General features: G+C 36.7%; 1 protein-coding gene across 1 annotated transcript; it reads right to left on the bottom strand.

Annotated features, from left to right (window-relative positions):
• Nucleotides 1-245: 245 nt before the first annotated feature.
• LOC144615396 (EF-hand calcium-binding domain-containing protein 13-like) lies at nt 246-24,322 on the bottom strand. The gene is made up of 9 exons (XM_081794806.1): nt 24,190-24,322; nt 20,215-20,287; nt 13,678-13,821; nt 13,276-13,344; nt 9,723-9,863; nt 5,688-5,759; nt 4,658-4,801; nt 4,115-4,186; nt 246-799 (listed from the first exon to the last, which is right to left on the bottom strand). The coding sequence occupies exons 1-9, from the start codon at nt 24,202-24,204 to the stop codon at nt 513-515; spliced, it is 1,017 nt and encodes a 338-aa protein (XP_081650932.1). The 5' UTR covers nt 24,205-24,322; the 3' UTR covers nt 246-512.

The raw sequence follows: 24,322 nt of genomic DNA, 5'->3' as shown, positions 1-24,322 counted from the left end.
ACATATCAAAGACACTCAGGATCAGGTCTGTCCCATAGTCATACAGGCCAGGCACTGCCTAACGCTGAAGGGTGCTGTTTACAAGCACCCATAAGTTGTGCTGTACAGCGGCTCCAGTCAATATGATTAATGAAACAATGCTTAAACCCATTTAATAATGGGATAAAGAAAATACTTTTAGGAACTGAATTTAAATGAATAAAAGAACCACATAATAATTGGCAAAATTTGAAAATTATACATTGTTTTCTCTGAAACCTCTTAGGATTCAATCAGTCTCCTCCCACAAATGTCTCCTGCAGAGGGGAGAAAGTCCTCCCTCAGTCTCTTCCTGGCTCAGAGCAGTTTCCCTTCAGCACAGCTTTCACAGAGAATGACCTTGCCTTCCCTGAAGATGCTAAAAACATACACACAGATACACTCTGATGGAATCAACACAGGATACTTCATGGGTCATAAAAAATCTTATTAATCTTATTCAAAGATTTTTCTGTCAAGATAAATCTATGATCTCAGTAGACACGCTCTCTTAGAGTACTTTTTCCATTAGGATAATAAAGAAAAAAATTATTGGGGAGTGATGAATGGAGGATAGGGAAGGGGAATGGAAAATTTGCTATCACTTTATTTGGAAAGTCAACGTAGTTATATATACCATCAACATCAAGCGTTTTCACTAACATCTGGTGTTCTTCAGGCTTTACAGAAACACTGAGGTCATCAAAAGCATCTTTCAAGTCACCAATCTGAATTCTGTTGCAGTTCATCAAGTTGACAGTTTGGAGGGCAGTACATAAACCTGAAAACACAGGGGGATTCTATAGGTCATATATTTCAATTAATATTATCATTATGATTCCAAAATTAATAAGCCAAACATCCCTTTATTCCAAGCATATTTCCCTGAGATGTTCAGTTATTTTTGTCTCAAACTAAAAAAACTAAGATGACTCAGTTTTGTTTTTGTTTTTTAACTTAACTGCCTTACCAATGAGTTACACAAATCATCATACACTCAAGGTATCAGCTTCTCAAAAGTTAAAATAGGCCATTGCATCTTTTAGGGAAATGTTTCATTGTATATGCATGAGACAGAATTTGGGGCTTACTTCTGTCTATATGAAATAGCCCAAATTTCAGAGTATAAAAATATTAGTCCTGAATTTTCTTCTGCTTATTTTGCTACTGCTTTCAGTTTTTGCATATTCTTCATAACTTTCACTCTATTATTAGAAGTCCGCCAAGGAGTGTGGGAGTATTAAGGTGCCCCATTCCCAGCTCTTATCTAAAACCTCTAGGGATTTTCCCTTCTAAATGGGGTCCTTAGGATTAGAGCCAAGCCTCTGTCTGCCTTTTCAATGACTCCCACAAATCATGGTACACTCAAGGTCACTGTTTGGATTATAATCTCTAGTTTATCTAAGAGAATATTTAAAAGGAGGCAAAGTACTGGTACTCAAAAGAATTGCAGGAAAGAGTTGTACTATTTAGTAAGACATTATTAGATAAGACATTTTCCAACAAATCCTAATTCATGAGTGCCTTATTTCTCCAATAAATCCCAGCAGGTTTTTTTTGTAGACATTACAAACTGATTCTAAAATCCACATGGCAGTGTAAAAGTCCTAGAATAGTCAAAACAACTTTTTTTTTTACATTTTTTTAATGTTTATTTTTGAGAGAGAGAGAGCGCGAGAGAGCGAGCGAGCAAGCAGGGGAGGGGCAGGGAGAGAGGGAGACACAGAATCCGAAGCAGGCTCCAGGCTCTGAGCTGTCAGCACAGAGCCTGACATGGGGCTCAAACCCACGAACCATGAGATCATGACCTGAGCTGAAGTCGGACGTTCAACTGACTGAACCACCCAGGTGCCCCAGTCAAAACAACTTTTTAAAAGTAGAACAAAGTTAGAGGGCCAATACTACCTGAATGGTTTCAATGTTTATTGCAAAGCAACAGGAGTCAGACAATGTGGTTTGTGTAAAAACTGACAAAGATTAATAGAACAGAAGAGAGAATCCAGGAAATAAATATATATGTATATTTATATGATTTGTTACAAAACTACAAAGGAATTTCCGTATAGAAAGTATAGAGAAAATACAATCTTTTCAACAGTGGTGCTGGAACAAATGAAGGTCCATATGCAAAAACAAAACAAAACAAAAAGGAACTCTGATCCATACTTTATTCCACATATAAAGATTAACTCAAAATAGATCACAGAGCTAAAATACAAAACCAGAGGTGCCAGGGTGGCTCAGTAAGTTAAGCATCCGACTTCAGCTCAGGTCATGATCTCCCCGTGAGTTTGAGCCCGCCTCAGGCTCTGTGCTGATAGCTCAGAGCCTGGAGTCTTGCTTTGGATTCTGTCGCCCTCTCTCTCTGCCCCTCCCCCACTTGTGCTTTCTCTCTCTCTCTCTCTCTCTCTCTCTCTCTCTCTCTCAAAAATAAATAAAAATATTAAAAAAATATTTTTTAATGCAAAACCAAAACCCATAATACTTTTAGAAGAAAATATAATAAAACATTTGTAACCTTGGGTGAGGCAAAGATTTCATACATGTGACACCAAAAGCACAATATATAAAAGAAAAAAAAAACTAATTAACTGGACTTCATCAAAATTAAAACTAATGCTCTTGACACTTAAGAAAATGAAGACACTCAGAGAAAAATGTGCTCAGTAGAAGACTCGGAGAAAATATTTGCTAAGTATATATCTCATAAAGGACATGTATCCAGAATACAAACAGAAATACAAAAAAACCCATCCAACTTTATTTTTTTTTATTTTTTTTTAACGTTTATTTATTTTTGTGACAGAGAGAGACAGAGCATGAACAGGGAAGGGTCAGAGAGAGAGAGGGAGACACAGAATCCAAAACAGGCTCCAGGTTCTGAGCTGTCAGCACAGAGCCTGACGCAGGGCTTGAACTCACGAACCGTGAGATCATGACCTGAGCCGAGTCGGACGCTTAACCGACTGAGCTACCCAAGCGCCCCAAAACCCATCCAACTTTTTAATTTTTTTTTAACGTTTATTTATTTTTGAGACAGAGAGAGACAGAGCATGAACGGGGGAGGGGCAGAGAGAGAGGGAGACACAGAACTGGAAGCAGGCTCCAGGCTCCGAGCCATCAGCCCAGAGCCCAACGCAGGGCTCGAACTCACGGACCGTGAGATCATGACCTGAGCTGAAGTCAGACGCTTAATTGACTGAGCCACCCAGGCGCCCCCCCATCCAACATTAAAAAAGATCTGTACAGACACTTTATAAAGATACACAGATGACAAATAAGCACATGAGAAGATGCTCAACATCATTAATCAGTGAGGAAACACAAATTAAAACCACAATGAGATACTACTACACACTTATTAGAATGATTAAAATTAAAAAGACTGACTCCACCAAGCACTCCCAAGGATATGGAGGAATTGGACCTCTTCATACACTGCTGGTGGAAATGTAAAATGGTGTGGCCACTCTGGAAACCAGTTGGCAGTTTCTTAAAAAGTGAAACATACACCTACCATGTGAACCAGCCAATCTTTGGTAACTACTCAAGAGAAAGGAAAGCATATATTCATACGATGAATATTGTTGTACACAACTGTTCATAACAGCTTTATTTATAAGAGCCCCAAACTGGAAATAGCCTAACGAGCCGCACCAGGTAAGTAGATAAACTTCAGTGTATCAGCAAAATGGAGTGCTATGCCAGTAATAAATGACAATGAACTGCTGATACATCCTACGTGGATGAATCTCAAAATAATTATGCTGAATGAAAGCATCTAGCAAAAAAGAATATACCCATTTTATAAAAGTCTGGTAAATGCCAATGGATCTATACTGGCAAAAAGCAGATCAGTCGTTGCCTACGGATGAGGAAGAGGATGGGAAAAAGGCAGGAGAGATTACAAAGGAGCATGAGGCAGTTTTGCAGGTCAGGGATGTGTTCATTACCTTGATTGTGATGACAGATTTATAGGTGTGTGCATATGTCAAACTGTGTACTTTTAATTATAAAAATATACAGCTTTTGAATATCATTTATAGCTCACAATACTGTTTAATAATAACAAAAGGCAATGGGAAATATGACCCACCTTCAAATTCAGGAGCTGGCTTATTTGTGTTCAAAGCCTCCAAACTTTGTTTGAGACTTACTTCACTATTTTCTAAAAAGTAAAGTATAAGGATTATAAAATGGCAAGGTGTCAATATTAATAATCATCATTAAAATAACCATGACAGGGAATGGTGTGTGTGTGTGTGGGGGGGGGGGGGGTGGGGGGGGGAGGGGACAAATTTTGTTAATGTCTGAAAATTAGCCAGATAAAAACTAATCAATTTAAAATAATTTTACCACGAATCTATTCCCTTAAAACAAGAAAAAATTCTAACGGTATTATTTGTCTTAATTAAATATTGATGTATACATTTTACAAATGTGATGCCAGACAGAGGGTGACTCTTAAAAATATTTCCAAGAGTAAAAAAATATTAATTTTAATTTGTTCTCAGTATGCCTACATTCTCATTATGTTTCTAAGACCTAGTTTATCTAAAACATACATATATAAAACATATCCCAAGCACACAGTAAAACTAGGACTTCAACAGAGATTGTTCTTTTAAAAAGGACTCACCATCAATAGATGCTTGACCCAGAATTTCCTGGAACGTCTTGTTGCTTAATAGAATTCTAGCCTTCCGGAGTTGGGACCTCAGCTCATTTATAGGCATCTTATCATTTCTGATCTTATCAAGAGTTGTAATCTCTTTAAATAAATCTGTAAACATGTCAAGAATAGAGAAGTGATGAGGAAGTTGAGGCAAAGCCCTTTTTTAGACTTAACACCCTAACCTGCACAGAGTAGATGCATTACAAAAGGAATTCTGAGTTAGAGGGCTTTCAAAACATGTCAGTGGGCTCTGTTTTCAGAAGTCACTTAAACAATAAGCAAAATTTAACATACCCCTAGCCAGCTAAAAGTTGAGTTTCTGCAACATTTTGTAGAAGTTTGCTTTTATTTATTAACTATTTCTCCTCAAAGGTTTTTCTACTACATGCTCCAGTCTTTCATAGACTGTAAAGCATTTCAAGAACAGCTTGATAATAAATAGCTCTTAGAATGAAGTCAAATATCAAAAATAGAACCCAGCTAGTTGGCAAAAGGAAAACTGAAAAATATAAATCTGTTATACTCTGAAAAACAGTCACACCCTCTCCTAGGCATTAGAAAGCCTCTCTTTCTTGCTAGCCTACCTACTAGTATTACATGCAGTAAATCCTTTTTTTTTTTTTTTTTGTACTTTTTTTTAACGTTTCACTACAGGTGAGAAAAAGAAGCATATGGAAATTATCGGAGGTGAGAGAAAATTGTATTAGATTCACCAGGGGAGAAAATGTGTACCTTATACTGGAGCATATACTGAGACAAACTATTTTGCTTTAAGAAAGCATATTCTAGGAATGTAATTCTAAATAATTCATTACAGTCAAAGCACAGATTAAATATGATAAGGAATAAGAAAGCAGATTATAACATCTTGATACAGCAAAGAAAACTTAAGGAATTAAAAATACAGGGGAAAACAAACTATATTTTAGAAAAAGAATACCATTGAATGATCTTAGAAATTTACTTTTAATTTTCATTCTTTTACTATACTTACTATTGAATGGTGTTGATGGTTTAGGTGAATTAATGAAAACATCAATTACATCTTTTAAGATCTTTTTACTTTCTGCAAAGTTAAGAAATAAAATGGAATTTAAATAGATTTTAAGCTCATTAAAGCAGGGATCTGGTATTGTTTCAATTTCATTCAGCTTTCAAACTTCTGTGACCATAATGCATGGTAAGAAATACACTTAGATTATGAGCATGTGCGTGTGCGCGCACACACACACACGTACACACACACAAAAAGGGAATGCAAGGAAACACAATCTGGGAATTGCAAGGTACAGTTAGGATTCAGACCTCCCCATCCCCTGCCCCGAGGCAGGTCATAAGACACTCATGTGAGAGATGCCCTTGCTATACCCAGAGGGAGGGTGCATCCTTATCTCTGAAGACTGAGGGTTGGAGGGACACCAAGAGGAATCTGAACGAACAGACCTTACTAAGTTTCCCCTGGTTTACCACGCTCAGCTCATCTCATTTTGTCCTATCACAGTTTTCTACCACTTTCCACCCTTCATCAAAGCTAACACCAAAACATTCAGCTTTAACAACTCCTTATGAATATTCCCCTTTCATGTAAAATTTATATTAACTTTGAATGCTTTTCTCTTGTTGATCTGTCTCTTGTTACAGAGCTCCAGCTGGGAACCTAGAAGGGCAGAAGGAAAAGATTGTTTTCCCACTCCTACAGAAGCCTGCTTCAGGGGTCATAGGCTGGTAGCCCACAGACTGAATATAGCTGAGAGTCAGTCATGTCCATTGTCCTAGGGAGTGGTGGGGTTTTCTTTCCATTTGAATTTAACTATCTTCATCTAGGACACATGCTCTCAAGTTACCTTACAGTCCACACCCCTTCCTTTTGTCTTACAGCCAACTCATTTTATTAATTTTGCATTACGTGCCTGGCTACCGCAGGCATTTGAGTTAGCGGACTCTGCAGAGCCTGATTCAAAAGTTACCCTTCTCTATTGAAGTCTATTGTAATTTATCTAAATGGCAAATATTGGAGCTATGGCACTATACCTTTTGAAGTGGCAGGATAATTTGACCCATCTTTCCTATTCGAAGCAGTTAGCTTGGCCTTAAATATTTCCTCACTCCTGAGATTTTTGTAGACTGAGAGTTTTGGTAGGGACTATGTTTGCAAAAACCTAGAATCATTGAAGAAAATATGCCAAATGCCTAAATAGAGAGGAAGAGTTTGTCTGGAGACAGAGACAGAAGGAAAGAGAGGGACAGGGAGGGGTTGAGAGACTAGAGGTTTGATGGGAAAGAGTGAGAATTACCCTGTGGGAGCTTCCCTTCACACAGATGCAGGATTACCACAGGCTCCAACAACAAAGCATCAGTAGAAACACAATGCAAGGAAGTTTTAAAAGCTCTTCCTCTGTCTCCCACATTATGGTGTGACTTTGGAATGGGAGAGGGTGCCAGTAATCAACCACCCTGCCCCCAGGGTCTGATTTAATTTAATTGAAAGAAAAAAATGATTTCAATTTCTGGTATTTAGTAGCCAGATATCTGGATCAGCCCTCCTACTAAAAACAACTAAAAATTCTAAATAAAATTATTGCTATAAAAAAAAAAATCTTGGGGCGCCTGGGTGGCTCAGTCGGTTAAGCGTCCGACTCCAGCTCAGGTCATGATCTCACAGTCCGTGAGTTCGAGCCCCGCGTCGGGCTCTGTGCCGACAGCTTGGAGTCTGGAGCCTGTTTCAGATTCTGTGTCTCCCTCTCTCTTTCTGACCCTCCCCGACTCATGCTCTGTCTCTCTCTGTCTCAAAAATAAATGTTAAAAAAAAAAATTTTAAAAAAATCTTGAATTCATCAATGTGTTGCCAAGAAAGTAAGAAATTCCCAGACCAAACAACTGATGAAAGGCTGTAATCCAGAAACACGGCGACTGTTTTTACCCAAAGAGTGTTTGCCAAAGACAAAACAAAACAAAATTGGATGAATTTTAGTTTGTAGTTTCAAAGGCTCAGACAAAGCCTAAGTTCCTCCCAAAGTGGAGGGGAACGTGGGGTGGTTATCCTCAATTTACAAAAATGTTTCTCTAGATTTCAAGACCCAGAAAAAAATATCAAGAATAAGAAAACGTTCCTCCTTTATAGATAATTTGACTTTTCTCTCTAGCTACCTTTAAGATTTTTCTTTCTCTTTGGTATGTCACAGTTTCATCATGATAACCCTATGTATGGATTTCCTTTCATCCTATGTGGGATTCACTGGAATTCTTGTATTGGTAGGTTTAGGTCTTTCTCATTCTGGAAAATTCTCAGCTATAGTTCTCCAAATATTTTCTCTGCAACCACTCTGTCTCTTCTCTCCTGTGTGGCTATATATCACATCTTTTCATTCTTTCTTTTTCTAGCTTTACTGAGATATAACTGACATGTAACATTATATTAGTTGTAACTAATATATAACGTAATCAGATACACATATATATTTCAAACTGATTGCCACAATAAGTAGACCTCTTCATTCTGCCTTCCTTTTAGCTTCTTCTTCTTCTTTTTTTTAATGTTTATTTATTTGGGGGAGAGAGAGAGAGTAGGAGATGTGCAGAGAGGGAGACAGAGGATCTGAAGAGGGCTCCATGTTTACAGCAGTGAGCCCAATGCAGGGCTCTAACTCACAAACCACAAGATCATGACCTGAGCAGAAATCTGATACTCAATCAACTGAGCCACCCCAGCGCCACTAACCTCTTTCCTATATTCCAACTCTGTCTTTCTATGCTGCATTCTGTATAATTTCTTCAAACTCCTTTGCACTTCATATTTCTCTCTTCACCTATGTTTAATCTGCTAATATTGTTGTCTGCTAATTAATTTTAATTATTATATTTTTAATTTCTTTAAGTCCTGTTTCTTTCTTTTCAAATTTTAGTTTCCCTTACATGTTTTCAAATTTATCTTTTTTTAGAAGAGTACAGAAAGAGTGAAATTAAAAGAATAGAAAATACATATATATCCAAAAATATACTGTATTGCATATTCGCAGGTTGCTCAGAGAGTAAATCTTAAAATTTCTCAACATAAGAAAAAAACCCCTTTTTAACTATGCATGGTGACGTGTTAACTAGATCTATCGTTGTGATCATTTCATTCTCTATGTGAAATATATATACAAAATGTCACAAAATCAATGGTAGAGAAGAAAATGATACAGATGAAAACATAAATTGAGGAAACAATAAACACGATAGAGAGGATCAGAAAGCCAGGAATTAGTTAAGAGTTATTAAAATTGACAAACCGCTAGCATAAATGACCTAAAAAGAAAAAAGATGGGGCGCCTGGGTGGCTCAGTAGTCAAGCGTCTGACTTCGGCTCAGGTCATAATCTCGTGGTCCATGAGTTTGAGCCCCGTGTCAGGCTCTGTGCTGACACCTTAGAGCCTGGAGCCTGCTTCAGACTCTGTGTTCCCTCTCTCTGACCCTCCTCCACTCTCTCTCCCTCAAAAATAAATAAAAACATTTTTAAAAATCTTTAAAAAAGAAGTATCTGATTTTATTTATTTTTTAAAATGTTTGAAACATCTTTTTAAACATTTTTAATGGTTATTTATTTATGTTTGGAGGAAGAGAGAGAGGGAGAGAACAGGGGAAGGGCAGAGAGCAGAGAGAGAGAGAATCCCAGGCAGGCTCCGTCCGTCAGTGCAGAGCACTGTGAGATCGTGATCTCAAACCGTGAGATCATGACCTGAGCCAAAATCATGAGTTGGACGCTTAACTGACTGAGCTACCCAGGCACCCCAAGAAGTATCTGATTTTAAAACCTGGATAAAAACAGTACTTGTTTCTACTAGTCTTCTCCAAATAAAGAAGAGTATCCACACACTTTCCAAAAGGGTTACAACAATTCTCAGTAACCAGTTTATAAACATAGCAGTCCCATAACAATCTTCCTAAACCTATGGTATTAGTATTCTTAAAAAAAAAAAAAAAAAAAAATGAGCCAGCATGAACACGTATAGTCTAAACAGGAAAACTGAGAGGTAACTCAAGAACTCACCATCTGTTTCAGAGTTCAGTAACACCTCAGGTTTTTCTTCATTTAAAGGTTTCTCCAGGCCCTCCAACGCAGATAAAAGGTCTGTAACTTCAACTTTCCTATCAAAGACACTATTAACAACGTTACATGCATCTTCTATTCCTAAACAGAGACATGACAAAATACAAAGATATCTAGTTGGTCAGTCTATCCAGAGAAGCACATAACAACTTGATTTGGGTGAGATGTATTCATTTTCTAGAATACCCAGTCTTGAGAGATTTTGCCTCTCTGAAATATTCTCCAAACTGAAAGCTCTACAACATTTATAGGTTTACAATGCTTATATCAGAAAACAAGACACACTGAAATAGTTTACCTTACTAGTTCAACACAGGAAGGTAAACAAAACAACAAAATACCAAAATTATCTCTAAGAAAATAGTGCCATGATGGGGAAACAAAAGGGGGCACTTGGGTGGCTCAGTCAGTTAAGTGTCTGACTTTGGCTCAGGTCTTGATCTCACGGTTTGTGAGCTCGAGCCCCACATCAGGCTCTGTGCTGTCAGCGCAGAGCCAGCTTCAGATCTTCTGGCACTCTCTCTCTCTGCCCCTTCCCTACTCATGCTCGCTCACTCTCTCTCTCTCAAAAATAAATAAACAAACATTTAAAAAAAGGCAGCCCTTTCTGTCTTTATCTAAACATTTGGAAAGAATGACAGTGTTGTTGATGACATGCCAATAATTTGTTGCTTTACTAACTCAAGTGTTATTCATTTATATCTTTTAATCTCCCTTGTATCCAAGTTACAACTGTCTTCTTTATTATGTCCTCCCTATTTTTTCCCCTTCATCATACTTCCTAAAGAGTTCTTTATTAGTCTTTTGAAAGAACCAACTTTTGGTTATATGGATAAGTGCGTGTGTGTGTGTGTGTGTGTGTGTGTGTGTGTGTGTGTTCTATTTCACTAACTTCAACTTTCCACTTTGTTAGCTCCTGACTAGCACTTTTCAGGGGGATTGTACTGCTCTTTTGTTGTTTATGCTGCTGGTTAGCTCTGTAAACTGAACGTTTAAGATAAATTGTTCTGGAGGCGCCTGGGTGTCTCAGTCGGTTAAGCGTCCCACTCTTCATTTTGGCCCAGGTCATGATCATGTCAGCTGCGCTGACAGCAAGGAGCCTGCTTGGGATTCTGTCCTTCTCTCTCTCTGCTCTTCCCCCCCGTCATATGCACTCTCTCTCCGAAAATAAATAAACTTAAAAAAAGATAAATTATTTTTGATATTTCTTGTTTTCTAATAAAAGCATTTAATGCTATAAAATATCCTGTAAGATTGTTTTGGTCACACTCTACACGATTTGATACATAGTGCTTTCACTGTCATCATTTCTAAAATCTTTCAGGTTTCTTTTATTCTTCCACCAAGGAATTACTTACAAGGCAATTTGTTTTTCATCTTAAAAGCAACACTTTTCCTTTCTTTCACAAATAATTTTAATGTCACAACATCATGGTCAGACTATGTGGTCTGAATGACTTCTGATTTTCAGAATTCACTGAAATTTTTATTTGTGGCTTAAATACATCATCTATTTTTGTGGATATTCCATAAGTATTTGAAAAGAATGTGTATGTTTTTAGCATACAGAGTACTCTAATCTGTTTCTGAAGTCAACTTTGTTAATATTGTCACTTCAATCTCAATCTCTTTCTCAATTTCTTTCAATCCGTCTATTTCAATCTTATCTATTTAGAATTCAGTGTTTACCTGGAAATAGATATAAATATGGTTGTGTTTTATGGGCATTAGTAGAAATCCAACTTATATAAAGCATTCTTTGTTATACACGTATTCCATTTTTTCCTTTCTTCATGGAACCGTATTATTACTGAGGTCTCTCTCTGGTGCAAATGTAAATCTAGTTTACTGTTATGACGTGTATGTATGGACCATATTTTATTCAACCATTTCCCAAATCATGGACTCATAGATTGTTTTCATTTCTTCCCTCCCATAATGTTGCAGGGAGCATCCCTGTACATGTCTCTACAAGAAACTTCTCTGGGCTATTTATCTGACAATAGAATTATTGGATCATAAGAAATATGCATACTGAATTTGACAAGTACTGCTAGATTGCAATCTGGAATGCTGTACCATTTTACCTACTCACTAGCAATTTGTGAGTATTGCCAACTCTCTTCATACACATATTTAGCTATGTGGGTTTCTCCTCCTGTATACTAAGTCTTATATCCTTACTTATTTTTCCAATTGATTTCTTTCTTTCTACTGTTGATTTGCAGAATTCCCTTATATTTGAGATATTAATTTTTTGTTAGTTATCTTGTAATTATCTTCTTCCAGTCTGTTACATGTTTTAGAGTCCTTCATTTACCAGAAATCCTTAATTTTGATGTGATCAAATCCTTTTTTACCCCATGGTTGTGCTTTTGGGGAGTAACATCTTTAAGAAGGCATCCATAACCACAAGGCACAATAGTTTTTCTTGCATTTTCTTCCAACAGCTTTATAGTTTAATCTTTGAGATCCATTTTAACATTCATTTGATTCTTTGAAGGTTATTTTTGTATATGGTATGACATAGGGATTCTACTTCATTTTCTCTGCATTGTAAGGCAATTTTCTCAAATCAGAAGCTAAATAATACATCTTTTCCCCCACTAACTGATGATGTCATTTCTATCACATTCCGAGTTCCCATTAATAGAAGTCTCTACTGGGTTCCATATTGTGATGCACTGGTCTATTTTCACAGGTCTATATTAAAACAGCATTATGCTATGTACTAACATGTGACAAAGCAAGATCTTTATCTTTTTTTTTCCCAAAAGGGTCTTAGCTATTCATAGATCTATAATCTTCTATAATGAATATAGCATTAATTTGTCAAGGTTCCCACCAAACTTATCCTGAGATAGTGAGTGGAACTGCATTCCAAGTACAGATTATTTAGAGAGAATCCACTTATTTCAATACTTCTTTTAAAACCCCAGTTTTAGGACTACAGTTCTCAATCTCAATGTCTGTGGTCCAAGGCTGTTTTAGTGTCCCCATGATAGAACTGTGCTGAAATTTCAAAACAAACCGAAAAAAGTTAAGCATTTAGCCAATGTTTTTCACAAGGAGATAGAGAGCAAATGTAAAAAAATATATATATGAAGAAATAAACAAGAAAGATAAGAATACAGAGGGGAAAAGTCATTAGATGTGATTTAAAAAAGCAAACCTGTTACTTTGATTATAAGATGGATAACCCCATCAGCATTAGTGAGGACAAAAGAAAGAATATAGCAATAAAACACATGACAAGGAAGAAAGAGAGACAACAGAAATTTTTTTAAATAATTCAAGAATATTACAGTATGGAAAATATGCATCTATGTGTGAAAACCTAGAGTTTACAACATGAACTGAGTTTAAATGAGAAAATGCATAAAAGGGGGGTTTGGTAGAGTATATATAAAGTCTATATACACACATACCTATACATACACCAACCCCCAAAAATGAAGTTTCTGTTCATATGCATTTTGAATTTCATACTTACTGTGGCACTCGATAAATTCATCACTGTTGTTCAATTCTCTGATGAAATCCTTAAAACTCACCACTTCATCTTTTTTTAAAAAAGAAAAAAAGAAAGAATTTAGGTATTATTGTAAAAAGGACCATTTGATGTTATAACACCAGAGCTATAAACACAAAAATAATGGAGAGGACTGGTAATCCTATTGTGACACATGTGATATGCAGAATAGACCTAAAATAAAGCTGTCAGAGATGCACTTTGAACATCAATTCCTCTGATAAAAACCCGTAAATTGATAGACAAGAAACAACTTTTAATTTCTCTTTTAAAAGATATATGGCAGTATATTTCCTTTGGCATTTAGAGTGAAACTTCTGAAATATGCAAAATTTGTTATTTTAAATTGAAATAATTACTCACCGTTAGGATTAGTGTTATCCAAAGTCTCCTTTATTTTATCATCTGTTAGATAGATTCCAATGGCATTTAAATTTTGCTGAAGTACAGGAATGTCTTTAAGTTCATTTTTGTAAATGTTGATGTTGTAAAATTGATTTTTATTTCCTGGGAAGAGATAATCACCTTCAGTTAGAAAGGAATTTTCATGTTTCTCCTTTATATTTTAATTTTTTTTAATGTTTATTTATTTTTGACAGAGAGAGAGAGAAAGACAGAGCATGAGCTGGAGAGGGGCAGAGACAGAGGGAGACACAGAATCTGAAGCAGGCTCCAGGCTCTGAGCTGTCAGCACAGAGCCTGACACGGGGCTCGAACTCACAGACCGCGAGATCATGACCGAGTTGAAGTCAGACGCTCAACCGACTGAGCCACCCAGACACCCGTCTCCTTTATATTTAAAAAAAAGTGGGGAAAAAAATCTCCCAAGATATAAAATTATACTTAAGAGAAAAGGCAGTATTTGTATTTATTTATGTACCTACAATAATTTAAAATAGGTGACAATAGGTACACAGAAATGTATAAATATAAGTAAGGAAACTGGGGGAAAGAAACAGAAGAGCAGCAAAAATAAGACAAAAGAGAGCAACAGACAAAGTACATTTCATAAGGTCATATACATTAAATTTTGCAACAATATCAAATGTGCATGCATCTAACAAGAGCCTTCCAAATATAGCAAAAACTTGCAGAATTAAAGGGAGGAATGCATGAACCCATAATCAGAACTGCAGATTTGAAAATCTTGCACTTAGTAATTAATAGAACAACTAGAATAAACATCAGGAAGAATTAAGGGCGCCTGGGTGGCTCAGTCAGTTAAGTGTCTGACTTTGGCTTAGGTCACGATCTCACAGTTCATGAGTTAGAGCCCTGTGTTGGGCTCTGTGCTGACAGCTCAGAGCCTGGAGCCTGCTTTGGATTCTGTGTTTCCCTCTCTCTCTGCCCTTCCCCTGCTCGTTCTCTCTCTCTCTCTCTCTCTCTCTCTCTCTCTCTCTCAAAAATAAATATTAAAACAAAAAAAATTTTAATGTTTAAAAAAAATCAGAAATTAGAATATCCAACAAAACTAGCAAACAATCTAACCAAATGATATTTATAGAACACTACCCAACAACTACAGAATATACATTCTTTCAAGTGCACATGGAATATTCACCTAGGTAGACCACATGCTAGTCTTTGAACCAAATCTTAATGAATTTAAAAGAATTTAAATTGTACGAAATAAATTCTCTGACCAAGGTGTATTACATTAGAAATCAGTAACAAGATCCCTAGCACATGTCCAAATATTTGGAAATTAAATAATATAGTTCTTTAATTTTTTTAATGTTGATTTATTTTTGAGAGACAGAGAGAGGCAGAGCGTGGGTGGGAGAGGGGCAGACAGAGAGGGAGTCACAGAATCCGAAGCAGCTCCAGGCTCTGAGCTGTCAGCACAGAGCCCGACACGAGGCTCCGACCCAGGAACCATGAGATCATGACCTGAGCCGAAGTTGGACACTTAACCAACTGAGCCACCCAGGTGCCCCTAAATAGTACATTTCTAAATAACTCATGTTTCAAATGAGATATCACAAGGTAAATTAGAAAATATTTTAGGGCGCCTGGGTGGCGCAGTCGGTTAAGCGTCCGACTTCAGCCAGGTCACGATCTCGCGGTCCGTGAGTTCGAGCCCCGCGTCAGGCTCTGGGCTGATGGCTCGGAGCCTGGAGCCTGTTTCCGATTCTGTGTCTCCCTCTCTCTCTGCCCCTCCCCCGTTCATGCTCTGTCTCTCTCTGTCCCAAAAATAAATAAAAAACGTTGAAAAAAAAAAATTTAAAAAAAAAAGAAAATATTTTAAATAAGTGATTATCAAATCACAACATATAAAATTTTGTGAGATGCTGTGAAAGTGCTCAGAGGGAAATTTGTAGTTTTAAATGCTGGAAAGGTATAAAATCAGTAGTACAAAAAGTAGTGGTATGAAATTCTTTTTTCTTAATGTTTATTTTTGAAAGAGAGAGAGCGCGCCTGCGAGCATGAGTAGGGGAGGGGCAGAGAGAGATGGAGACACAGAATCCAAGGCAGACTCCAGGCTGGCACGGGGCTTGAACTCACGAGCCGTGAGATCATGACCTGAGCCAAAGTCGGACGCCTAACCGACTAAGTCATGCAGGCACCCCTGAAACTCCTTTTTAAAAAATTCTTTTTTAGAGTTGTATAATACTCTACTGTACATAGAAACTAAAGTTTATTCAACTAACCTCCAATGTTTACACATTAAGTATTTTCATTCTTTTGCCATCTCAAATAATTCTGTAATGAATAATCTTATGTATCTATATTTTCACATTGTTGGAAGGTATCTTCAGGGAAAATTCCTAGAAGCAGGATTGCTGGGTCCAAAGGTAAAGGCATATGTAGTTTTGTTAGACATTGCCAAATTCCCTCCATTAGACTGGTAGCATGTTAAACGCCCACCAGCTATAGGTAAACGTCTTTTTCTCTACAACCTAACAGTTGTGAAGGTTTTCAATTTTTGCCAATCTAATGGGTGAGAAATTGTATGTCCATTTCAATTTGCATATTTCTTATTATGAGTAAAATCAAACATCTCTTAATATGTTCATAAGCCATTTAAGATCTTTTTTATGATTTATATATCCATGACTTTTGCCCATTTTTCTATTTTTCTTCTGTGATATACATTATAGTTTCTACCATATTGTTATTTGTTCTTTGACTTTACCTATGATATTGTATTAATAGATAAAATTGTTTTTTTTTTAAATTTTTTCCAAGATGGATGTCAGAGAGCTTACTGCCTATGTTTTTTCCTAGATTTTTTTTAAACGTTAAAAAAATTTTTTTAACATTTTTCATTTGTTTTTGTGAGACAGAGAGAGAGAGAGAGAGAGAGAGCGAGCATGAGCCGGGGAGGGGAGGAGAGAGAGGGAGACACAGAATCCGAAGCAGGCTCCAGGCTCCGAGCTGTCAGCACAGAGCCCGACGCCCACAGACCGCGAGATCATGACCTGAGCCAAGCCAGACACTTACCTGAGTCACCCAGGCGCTCCTCTTCCAGGAGTTTTATGGTTTCAGGTCTTACAAGAGCAAGTATTTAATCATAGTCTAAGATAGGAATCCAGTTTCATTCTTTTGCATGTGGTTGTCTAGTTTTCCCAACACCACTTATTGAAGAATCTGTCCTTTCCCCACTATATATTCTTGCCTCGTTTGTCATAAATGAATTGACCGTATATGCAAGGGTTTATTTCTGAGCTCTCTGTTCTGTTCCACTGATGTCTGTTTTTATGCCAATACCATAGAGTTTTGATTACTATACTTTTGTAATAAAGTTTGGAATCAGAAAGTATGATGGCTCCAGCTTTGTTCTTTCTCAAGATTGCTTTGGCTATCAGGGTTTTCTATGGCTCCATACAAATTTTAGGATTGTTTGTTCTAGGTGTGAAAAATGCCATTGGAATTTTGATAGGGATTGCATTGAGCCCGTATATCGCTTTGGGTAGTATGGACATTTTAACATTATTAATTCTTTGACTCCACAAGCATGGAATATCTTTCCATTCATTTGCATCATCTTCAATTTCTTTCTTCAATGTCTTATAGTTTTCAGTGTACAGGTCTTTCACCTCCTTGGTTAAATTTATTCTTAGGTATTTTATTCTTTTCAATGCAATTGTAATGGGATAGTTTTCTTAATTTCTTTCTGATAGTTTATTAGCAAATAGAAATGCAACTGGTTTTTCTATTTGATTTCATATGGTGCAACTTTACTGAATTTGTTTATTAGTTCTAACAGTTTTTTTTTAATAGGGCCTTTAGGGTTTTCTACATATAATATTGTGTTATCTGCAAATAGTAACAGTTTTATTTCTTTCTTTCCAATTTGGATGACTTTGTTTCCTTTTCTTGCCTAATTGTTCTCGGTAGGACTTCCAATACTATGAACACAAGTTGAGTAAAAGTAGTGAGAAAAATTACGGCATAGGGAATATAGTCAATAACACTGTAATAACATTTTATTGTGACAGATGATAACTACACTTATCATGGTGAGACGTGAGCAATACATAGAATTATTGAATCACTATGTTGTATGCCTGAAACTAATATAACATTTTATGTAAACTATATTTTAGTAAACAAAACAAAACAAAAAAACTGGCAAGAATAGGCATCCTTGTCTTGTTCCTGATCTTAGAAGAAAAGCTTTCAGTTTTTCCCCATTGAGCATATATGTGGCCTTTCGTATATGGCCTTCATTAAGCTGAGGTATGTTTCTTCTGTACACACTTTGTTGAGAGGTTTTTTTTAATCATAAATGGATGTTATCTATCATAAATTGATGTTTGGCAGTTTCTATCAATTTAAATATATATCCCAGCAATCCCATTTCTAGGTATTCAACTAGGAGAAATGAAAATATATGTCCACACAAATACCTGTACATAAATATTTATAGCAGCTTCACTCATAATCACCAAAACCCAGGAAACTTCAATAGTTTATCAATTGGTAAATATACAAACATTACATTCATGTAATGGAATAATACTCATCAATAAAAATAAACACACTGCATGCAAAAAGTTGATGAATGTAAAGTATAATATGCTATGTGAAAGAAGCCAGACTCAAATGAGCTTCATATGTTATGATTCCATTTACATGACAACCTAGAAAAGGCAAAACTTTAGAGTCAAAGAATAGATCAGGGGTCACCAGGAATGAGGGTTAGCGAAATGGATGGACTACAAAAGGACACAAAGAAACTTCTGTGGTGATACAGTCTATGTGCTGTTTAGTAATGGTTACATGACATTATTTTTAAGAATTCAAAAAACAATATACCTAAAAAAAGGTGAATTTTACTACACGCAAGTTATACTGCAATAAATATAAATTTGCTCCTCAAAAATATAGTCAAGAGAGTAGTTGAGAATACATAAAAACAGAAAAGATAGGTATAAAATCCACTTTGCTAGGTTGGTCAAAAGTTTTAAAGTTGTCTTCTTTTTATTTTTCAAATTTTTATTCAAATTCTAGTTAGTCAACATATAGTGTACTATTGGTTTCAGTAGAATTTAGTGATTCATCACTTACATATGACACCCAGTGTTCAACGTAACAAATGCCCTCAATACCCATCATCCTTTTAGCCCATCCCCCGCCCACCTCCTTCCACCAACCCTCAGTTTGTTCACTATAGTTAAGACTCTTCATATGGTTTGCTTCTCTCTTTCCCCCACCTTCCCCTATGTTCATTCGTTTTGTTTCTTAAATTCCACATGTGTGAAATCATAGGTATTTGTCTTTCTCTGCCTGACTTATCTCACTTAGCATAATCCAGTCTGGTTCCATCCACATTGTTGCAAATGGCAAGATTTCATTCTTTTGATGGCTGAGTAATATTCCATTACATATACATATACATACACCATAACTTCTTTATTCATTCATCAATCCATGGACATTTGGGTTTTTCCCATAATTTGGCAATTGTTGACAATGCTGCTATAAACATCAGGGTGCATGTGGCCCTTCAAATTAGTATTTGTATACCTTTTGTGTAAATACCTAGTAGTGAAACTGCTGGGTCATAGGGTAGTTCCATTTTTAACTTTTTGAGGAAACTCCATATTGTCTTCCACAGTGGCTGCACCAATTTGCATTCTAAAAATTATTTTCTCATTGTTTATAATATTCTAATAAATTCAGGTCAGATATACCTAGTGAATAATCTCAGAGAACAGTATATAATCTAATATTTTTCTAGCACTATCAAAGTAAAACCACCCATAACTTTGAGTTTGGGGTAAATTTAGCAGTCTTTGCCATATAATTCAAACACAAGTTATATAAACTAATACTGTATTGTTTTATCTTTAAAAAAATTTAATGTTTGTTTATTTTTGAGAAAGAGAGAGACAGGGAAACCGAGAGCGAGTGGGGGAGGAGCAGTGAGGGAGGGAGACACAGAATCCGAAGCAGGCTCCAGGCTCTGAGCTGTCAGCACAGACCCTGATGGGGGGCTCCAACTCACAGACCACAAGATCATGACCTGAGCCGAAGTCTGACGCTTAAACAACTGAGCCACCAAGGTGCCCCTATATTGTTTTATCTTTATATTGTTTCTTACTTACCTGTGCTTTATCTAATCCTGTGTGTTTTTTAAAAGATGTTTTAAAAAACATCTTTTTTTTGAAAACATCTTTGTTTGTTTGTTTGTTTACTATTTTAGGGAGAGAGAGAGCACAAGCTGGGGAGAAGGATGAAGGGAGAGAGGAAATCTTAAGCAGGCTTCATACTCAGCGCGAATGGATGCAGGTTGAGCCCATGACCCTGGAATCATGACCTGAGCCGAAGTCAAGAGTCAGTTGCTCAACCAACTGAGTGACACAGACGCCCCAATCCTGTGTTGTTTTAACATGAAAACCACTGCCTGTCCTTCCACACAGAGCCAGTAGATACATATTAAGTGGAACTCACCTGAGGCTTTAGGCATGTTCAATGTATCACAGAACTTAATAAAAAAATTCTTCAAAGGTAATCTTGCCATTTTCTGTAATGCAAAGTAAAATGTAGATGAAGGAATTACTGCTTCTGAATTAATCTGTCAGCAGTTAATAGTCAAGTTATAACAAAGGTGAAAAGCCCGGGGGTCAGCCTGTACTGTTCCTTCTTCCTTAACTTCTGCATACATATGATTATCAATTTCTATTCAATTATTTCCAAATACTGCTTGAATATATCACTATATTAGTTAATGCCTATGCTATTACAATAGCATTGCTAAAAATCTATCGCATCAGTCTCATTTCTCTCCATTTATTTTAAACAATGCAGCAAGAGAGGTCTTTCTCTTTAAAAAAAAAATCTGGTTACTCCTCTGAATAAAACCCTTCAGTAGCTCCTACTTGTCCAAAAACTACAAAAGCAAAACAAAACAAACACACGGTGGGCAGGCAAAGAGGCTATAGGCCAATATTCCTTACAAATGTGTTAACATCTAAGTGAAATTCTAGAAAATAGGGTTTAGCAGTATAAGCAGAAACTAAAGTTCTAGATACCTTTAGGACATGCATTTTCACTGAGGGTGATAGGCTTTCAGGAAGGAAAACAGGTTCTTGGAGGGGAAAAAATCTTAGCCATTACAATGGTTTGTGGCCACAGTACATAAGCAAATATTTATTTTTGGCATTAAACATTCATAGCGTGTGGGATGGTGAAAAAGACAAAAATGTCTAAAAAGTCTCCTTAGGGGAGTGATATTTTTTTTTAAAGGTTAAGAAACACTACTTTTAGGATAATGGTAACCACCTAAATTTACTCTGGAGAAATCTAAGAAAAAGGCTTAGAAATCCATAGGACCAAAGATGGCATCTTGATGTGGAACTCAGTGCACAGAATTTGGTGGTGAAGGAAAAGAAAGAAGCAGTTAAAGATGAAGTCCCTACTAAACAGTATCAAAATGTCAGAAGGCTCACTACCCCCACCTCCCACCCTCTGCCCCAAAGGTGCCATTAAAGTAAACGGACTTCATTTACTTCAGTAGAAACTGAAGACAGAGCTCCACACTGAATGTGCCACCCAACACCCTCAACTCTTTCAACAAATCAGGATAGAAATGGACAAAGGAAGATCTGAGATGGGAGCCAACAACTCAGAAAATAGACTGTGTAGAAAGACCAAGTCAGCTCCAAAATAAAGACTCAAGTAAAGTAAAGGTACACAAGGTAGAATGGATATGACAAACTATAGTAAGGGACATAAAGGATAGACATGAAAAGAACCAAAAGGAAAAAAAAAAAAAAAAAAAAAAGGAGGGGGAGAGAGAAAAGGAAGAAAAAAAAAAAAACCCAATGCAAAAAAAAAAAAAAAAAAAAAAAAAAAAGTAGAAAAGTTTACAGCAGAAGTGACAGAGCCCAGAAATAAACCCCACATATGCTCAACTAATATTTGACGAGGCAGCCAAGAACATTCAATGGAGAAAGGATGGTCTCTTCAACAAATGGTGTTGGGAAACTGAATAACCACTTGGGATACTCCCCAAAATTACCTCAAAATGAATTAAAGATTTAATTGTAAGATCTGATACTGTAAAGAAAACATAAGGAAACAGCTTTCAGACATTGGTCTTGGCAATGATTTTTTGGACATGACACCAAAAGCACAAACAACAAAAGCAGAAATCAACAAGTAGAACTAGATGCCATTTAAGATTTTTCTTTTTTTTAATGTTTATTTATTTGTGAGAGAGAAAGACACAGAGCATGAGCAGGGAGGGGCAGAGAGAGAGGGAGACACAGAAACTGAAGCAAGCTCCAAGCTGTCAGCACAGAGCCCGACATGGTGCTTGAACTCAAGAATCATGAGATCAAGACCTGATGTCGAAAGCTTAACTGGCTGTAGTCGGACGCTTAACCGACTGAGCCACCCAGGCACCCCAGAACTACATTCAACTTAAAAACTTTTGTACAGCAAAAGAAACAATCGGCAAAATGAAAAGGCAACCTACAGAATGAGAGAAAATATTTGCAAACCATATATCTGATAAAGGATTATTATCCAAAATATATAACAAAGAATTCACACAGCTCAATAACAAACAAGCAAATGAACTATTTTAAAAATGGGCAGAGCAATAGAATAGGCATTTTCCCAAAGAAGACATCCAAATGACCAACAGGTGCATGAAAAGGTGTTCAACATCACTAACCATCAGGGAAATGCAAATCATAACCACAATGAGATATTGCTCAAACCCGTTAGAATGGCTATCATCAAGAAGACCGGAGATAAGGATTTGTGATGATGTGGAGAATGGGAACCCTCATACACTGTTGGTGGCAATGTAGATTGGTGCAGCCACTATGGACAATAGTATAGAAATTCCCCTCAAAATTAAAAATAGAACTACGATATGAACCATCAATTCCCCTTACAAGTGTATATTCAAAGGAAACGAAAACAGGATCTTGAAGACATACTCCTGTGTCTATTTCAGCATTATTCACAATAGCTAAAATATGGAAACAATCTAAGTGCTCATCAACAGATGAATAAACAGAGGTAGTGTGAAAATAGACAACAGAGTATTTTTCAGCCATGAGAAAGAGAGAAATCCTGTCATTTGCAACAAGATGGTAGGATCTTGAAGTCCTTATGCTTAGAGGAGATAAGCCAAAGACAAATGTTGTATATATCGCTAATATGTGGAATCTAAAAAAGCCGATCTCACAGAAAGAGAGCAGAATGGTGGTTACCAAGGACTTAGGGGGTGGGGTGATTGGGGAGATACTGTTAAAAAGTACAAATTTGCAGTTAAAATGAATAAATTCTGGAAATCTAATGCTGTGCTGATCTAATACTGTATTACATAATTGAAAGTTGCTAAGAGACTAGATCTTAAATGTTCTCACCACAAAAAAAGAAATTGTGATAATTACGTGATGTGATAGAGGTGTTAGATAACATTACAGTGATAATTATATTGCAATATATAAATGTATCAAATCAACACATTGGACACTCTAAACTTACATAATGTTATTATATGCCCATTATATCTCAATTTTACAAAAAGGAAAAGAAAAACTCTGTGGAGGTGGAGTGGGGGGAAAAAAAAGCTCTAAGTCACTAATATTGAGGATGAAAATGAAGGTATCATTACAGATGAAGCAGAAATCAAAAAAGATAAAAAGCAGATGTCAAGGACAACTTTATCCAATACATTTGAAAAGTCAGATGAAGTGGACAAATTCCTATAAAGACACAGCCTGCCAAAATTGACAGGAAAATAGAATATTTTCTTGGTAATACCATACAATTTCAGAAATTAAATCAATAGTCCAGAATTTTTCCATAAATAAAACTCTAGGCCCATAAGGCTTCACCTGTGAGTTCTGCTTAACATTTGAGGAAGAAAAAAAATCTCTTACAGAGAATAGGAAAGTAAAGAATATTCCCCAACTCTTTTGAAAACGTAACAAAAATGATATTCAACAATACCAGTCATTAAAATAACGCAGTTATTTTGTACATTTATAAACATCTGCTTCCTTGAGCCAATGCCGCAGGCAACACCCCCTGAGGTATTCCTGGATATCAGCATAGTTTACCTTCCAAAGGGTTAACACGTGGCGAAGGGCCTCACGGACTCTGTTGTACTCTGTGCATGGCATTCTGACTGAATACTGCCCGTGCCAGTCAGTTCACAAAGTGACCTCATCTCCCAAGTACCACCACCCACAGGGATAAAGTAGGCCCAGACTCACCCATCTGTTCAGTTTCACAGAGCTCAGGCTTGGCACACTATGGTGGCACTGGTGCTCACCAGTCATCTCACTGCAGCGCCCCCCCCCCCCCCAGGGTGCCCTCCATTGCTGTATATCCCATCCATACATCTCCCATCCCCACTGGTAGATGATGGCCTTTACAACTAGATGCATTCAGACTACTAACCATGTTCAGGTCCATGTCTTAATACTTCATCAAGTAAAACATTAGCTGCATGAAAGTCATTGTTCATCAATAATGCCTTGAGGCTAGAGACATCAATTAGATCATTCTGGAGAATTTGAATAGTAATGAAGAG

Source organism: Panthera onca, assembly GCF_046562875.1.
Source record: "Panthera onca isolate mPanOnc1 chromosome E1 unlocalized genomic scaffold, mPanOnc1 haplotype 2 h2.Chr16_ul_4, whole genome shotgun sequence".
NCBI lineage: Eukaryota > Metazoa > Chordata > Mammalia > Carnivora > Felidae > Panthera > Panthera onca.
Note: the sequence above shows the minus strand (reverse complement) of the source record. Positions and strands in the feature narration are given on the sequence as shown.

Excerpts from the sequence above, each read along its gene's own strand:
- LOC144615396 (XM_081794806.1), bottom strand. Across the intron at positions 9,864-13,275 it reads TGAATTTATCGAGTGCCACA|GAATAGAAGATGCATGTAAC; the intron begins GTAAGTATGAAA and ends GTCTCTGTTTAG. Across the intron at positions 4,187-4,657 it reads GGGTCAAGCATCTATTGATG|AAAATAGTGAAGTAAGTCTC; the intron begins GTGAGTCCTTTT and ends TTTACTTTTTAG.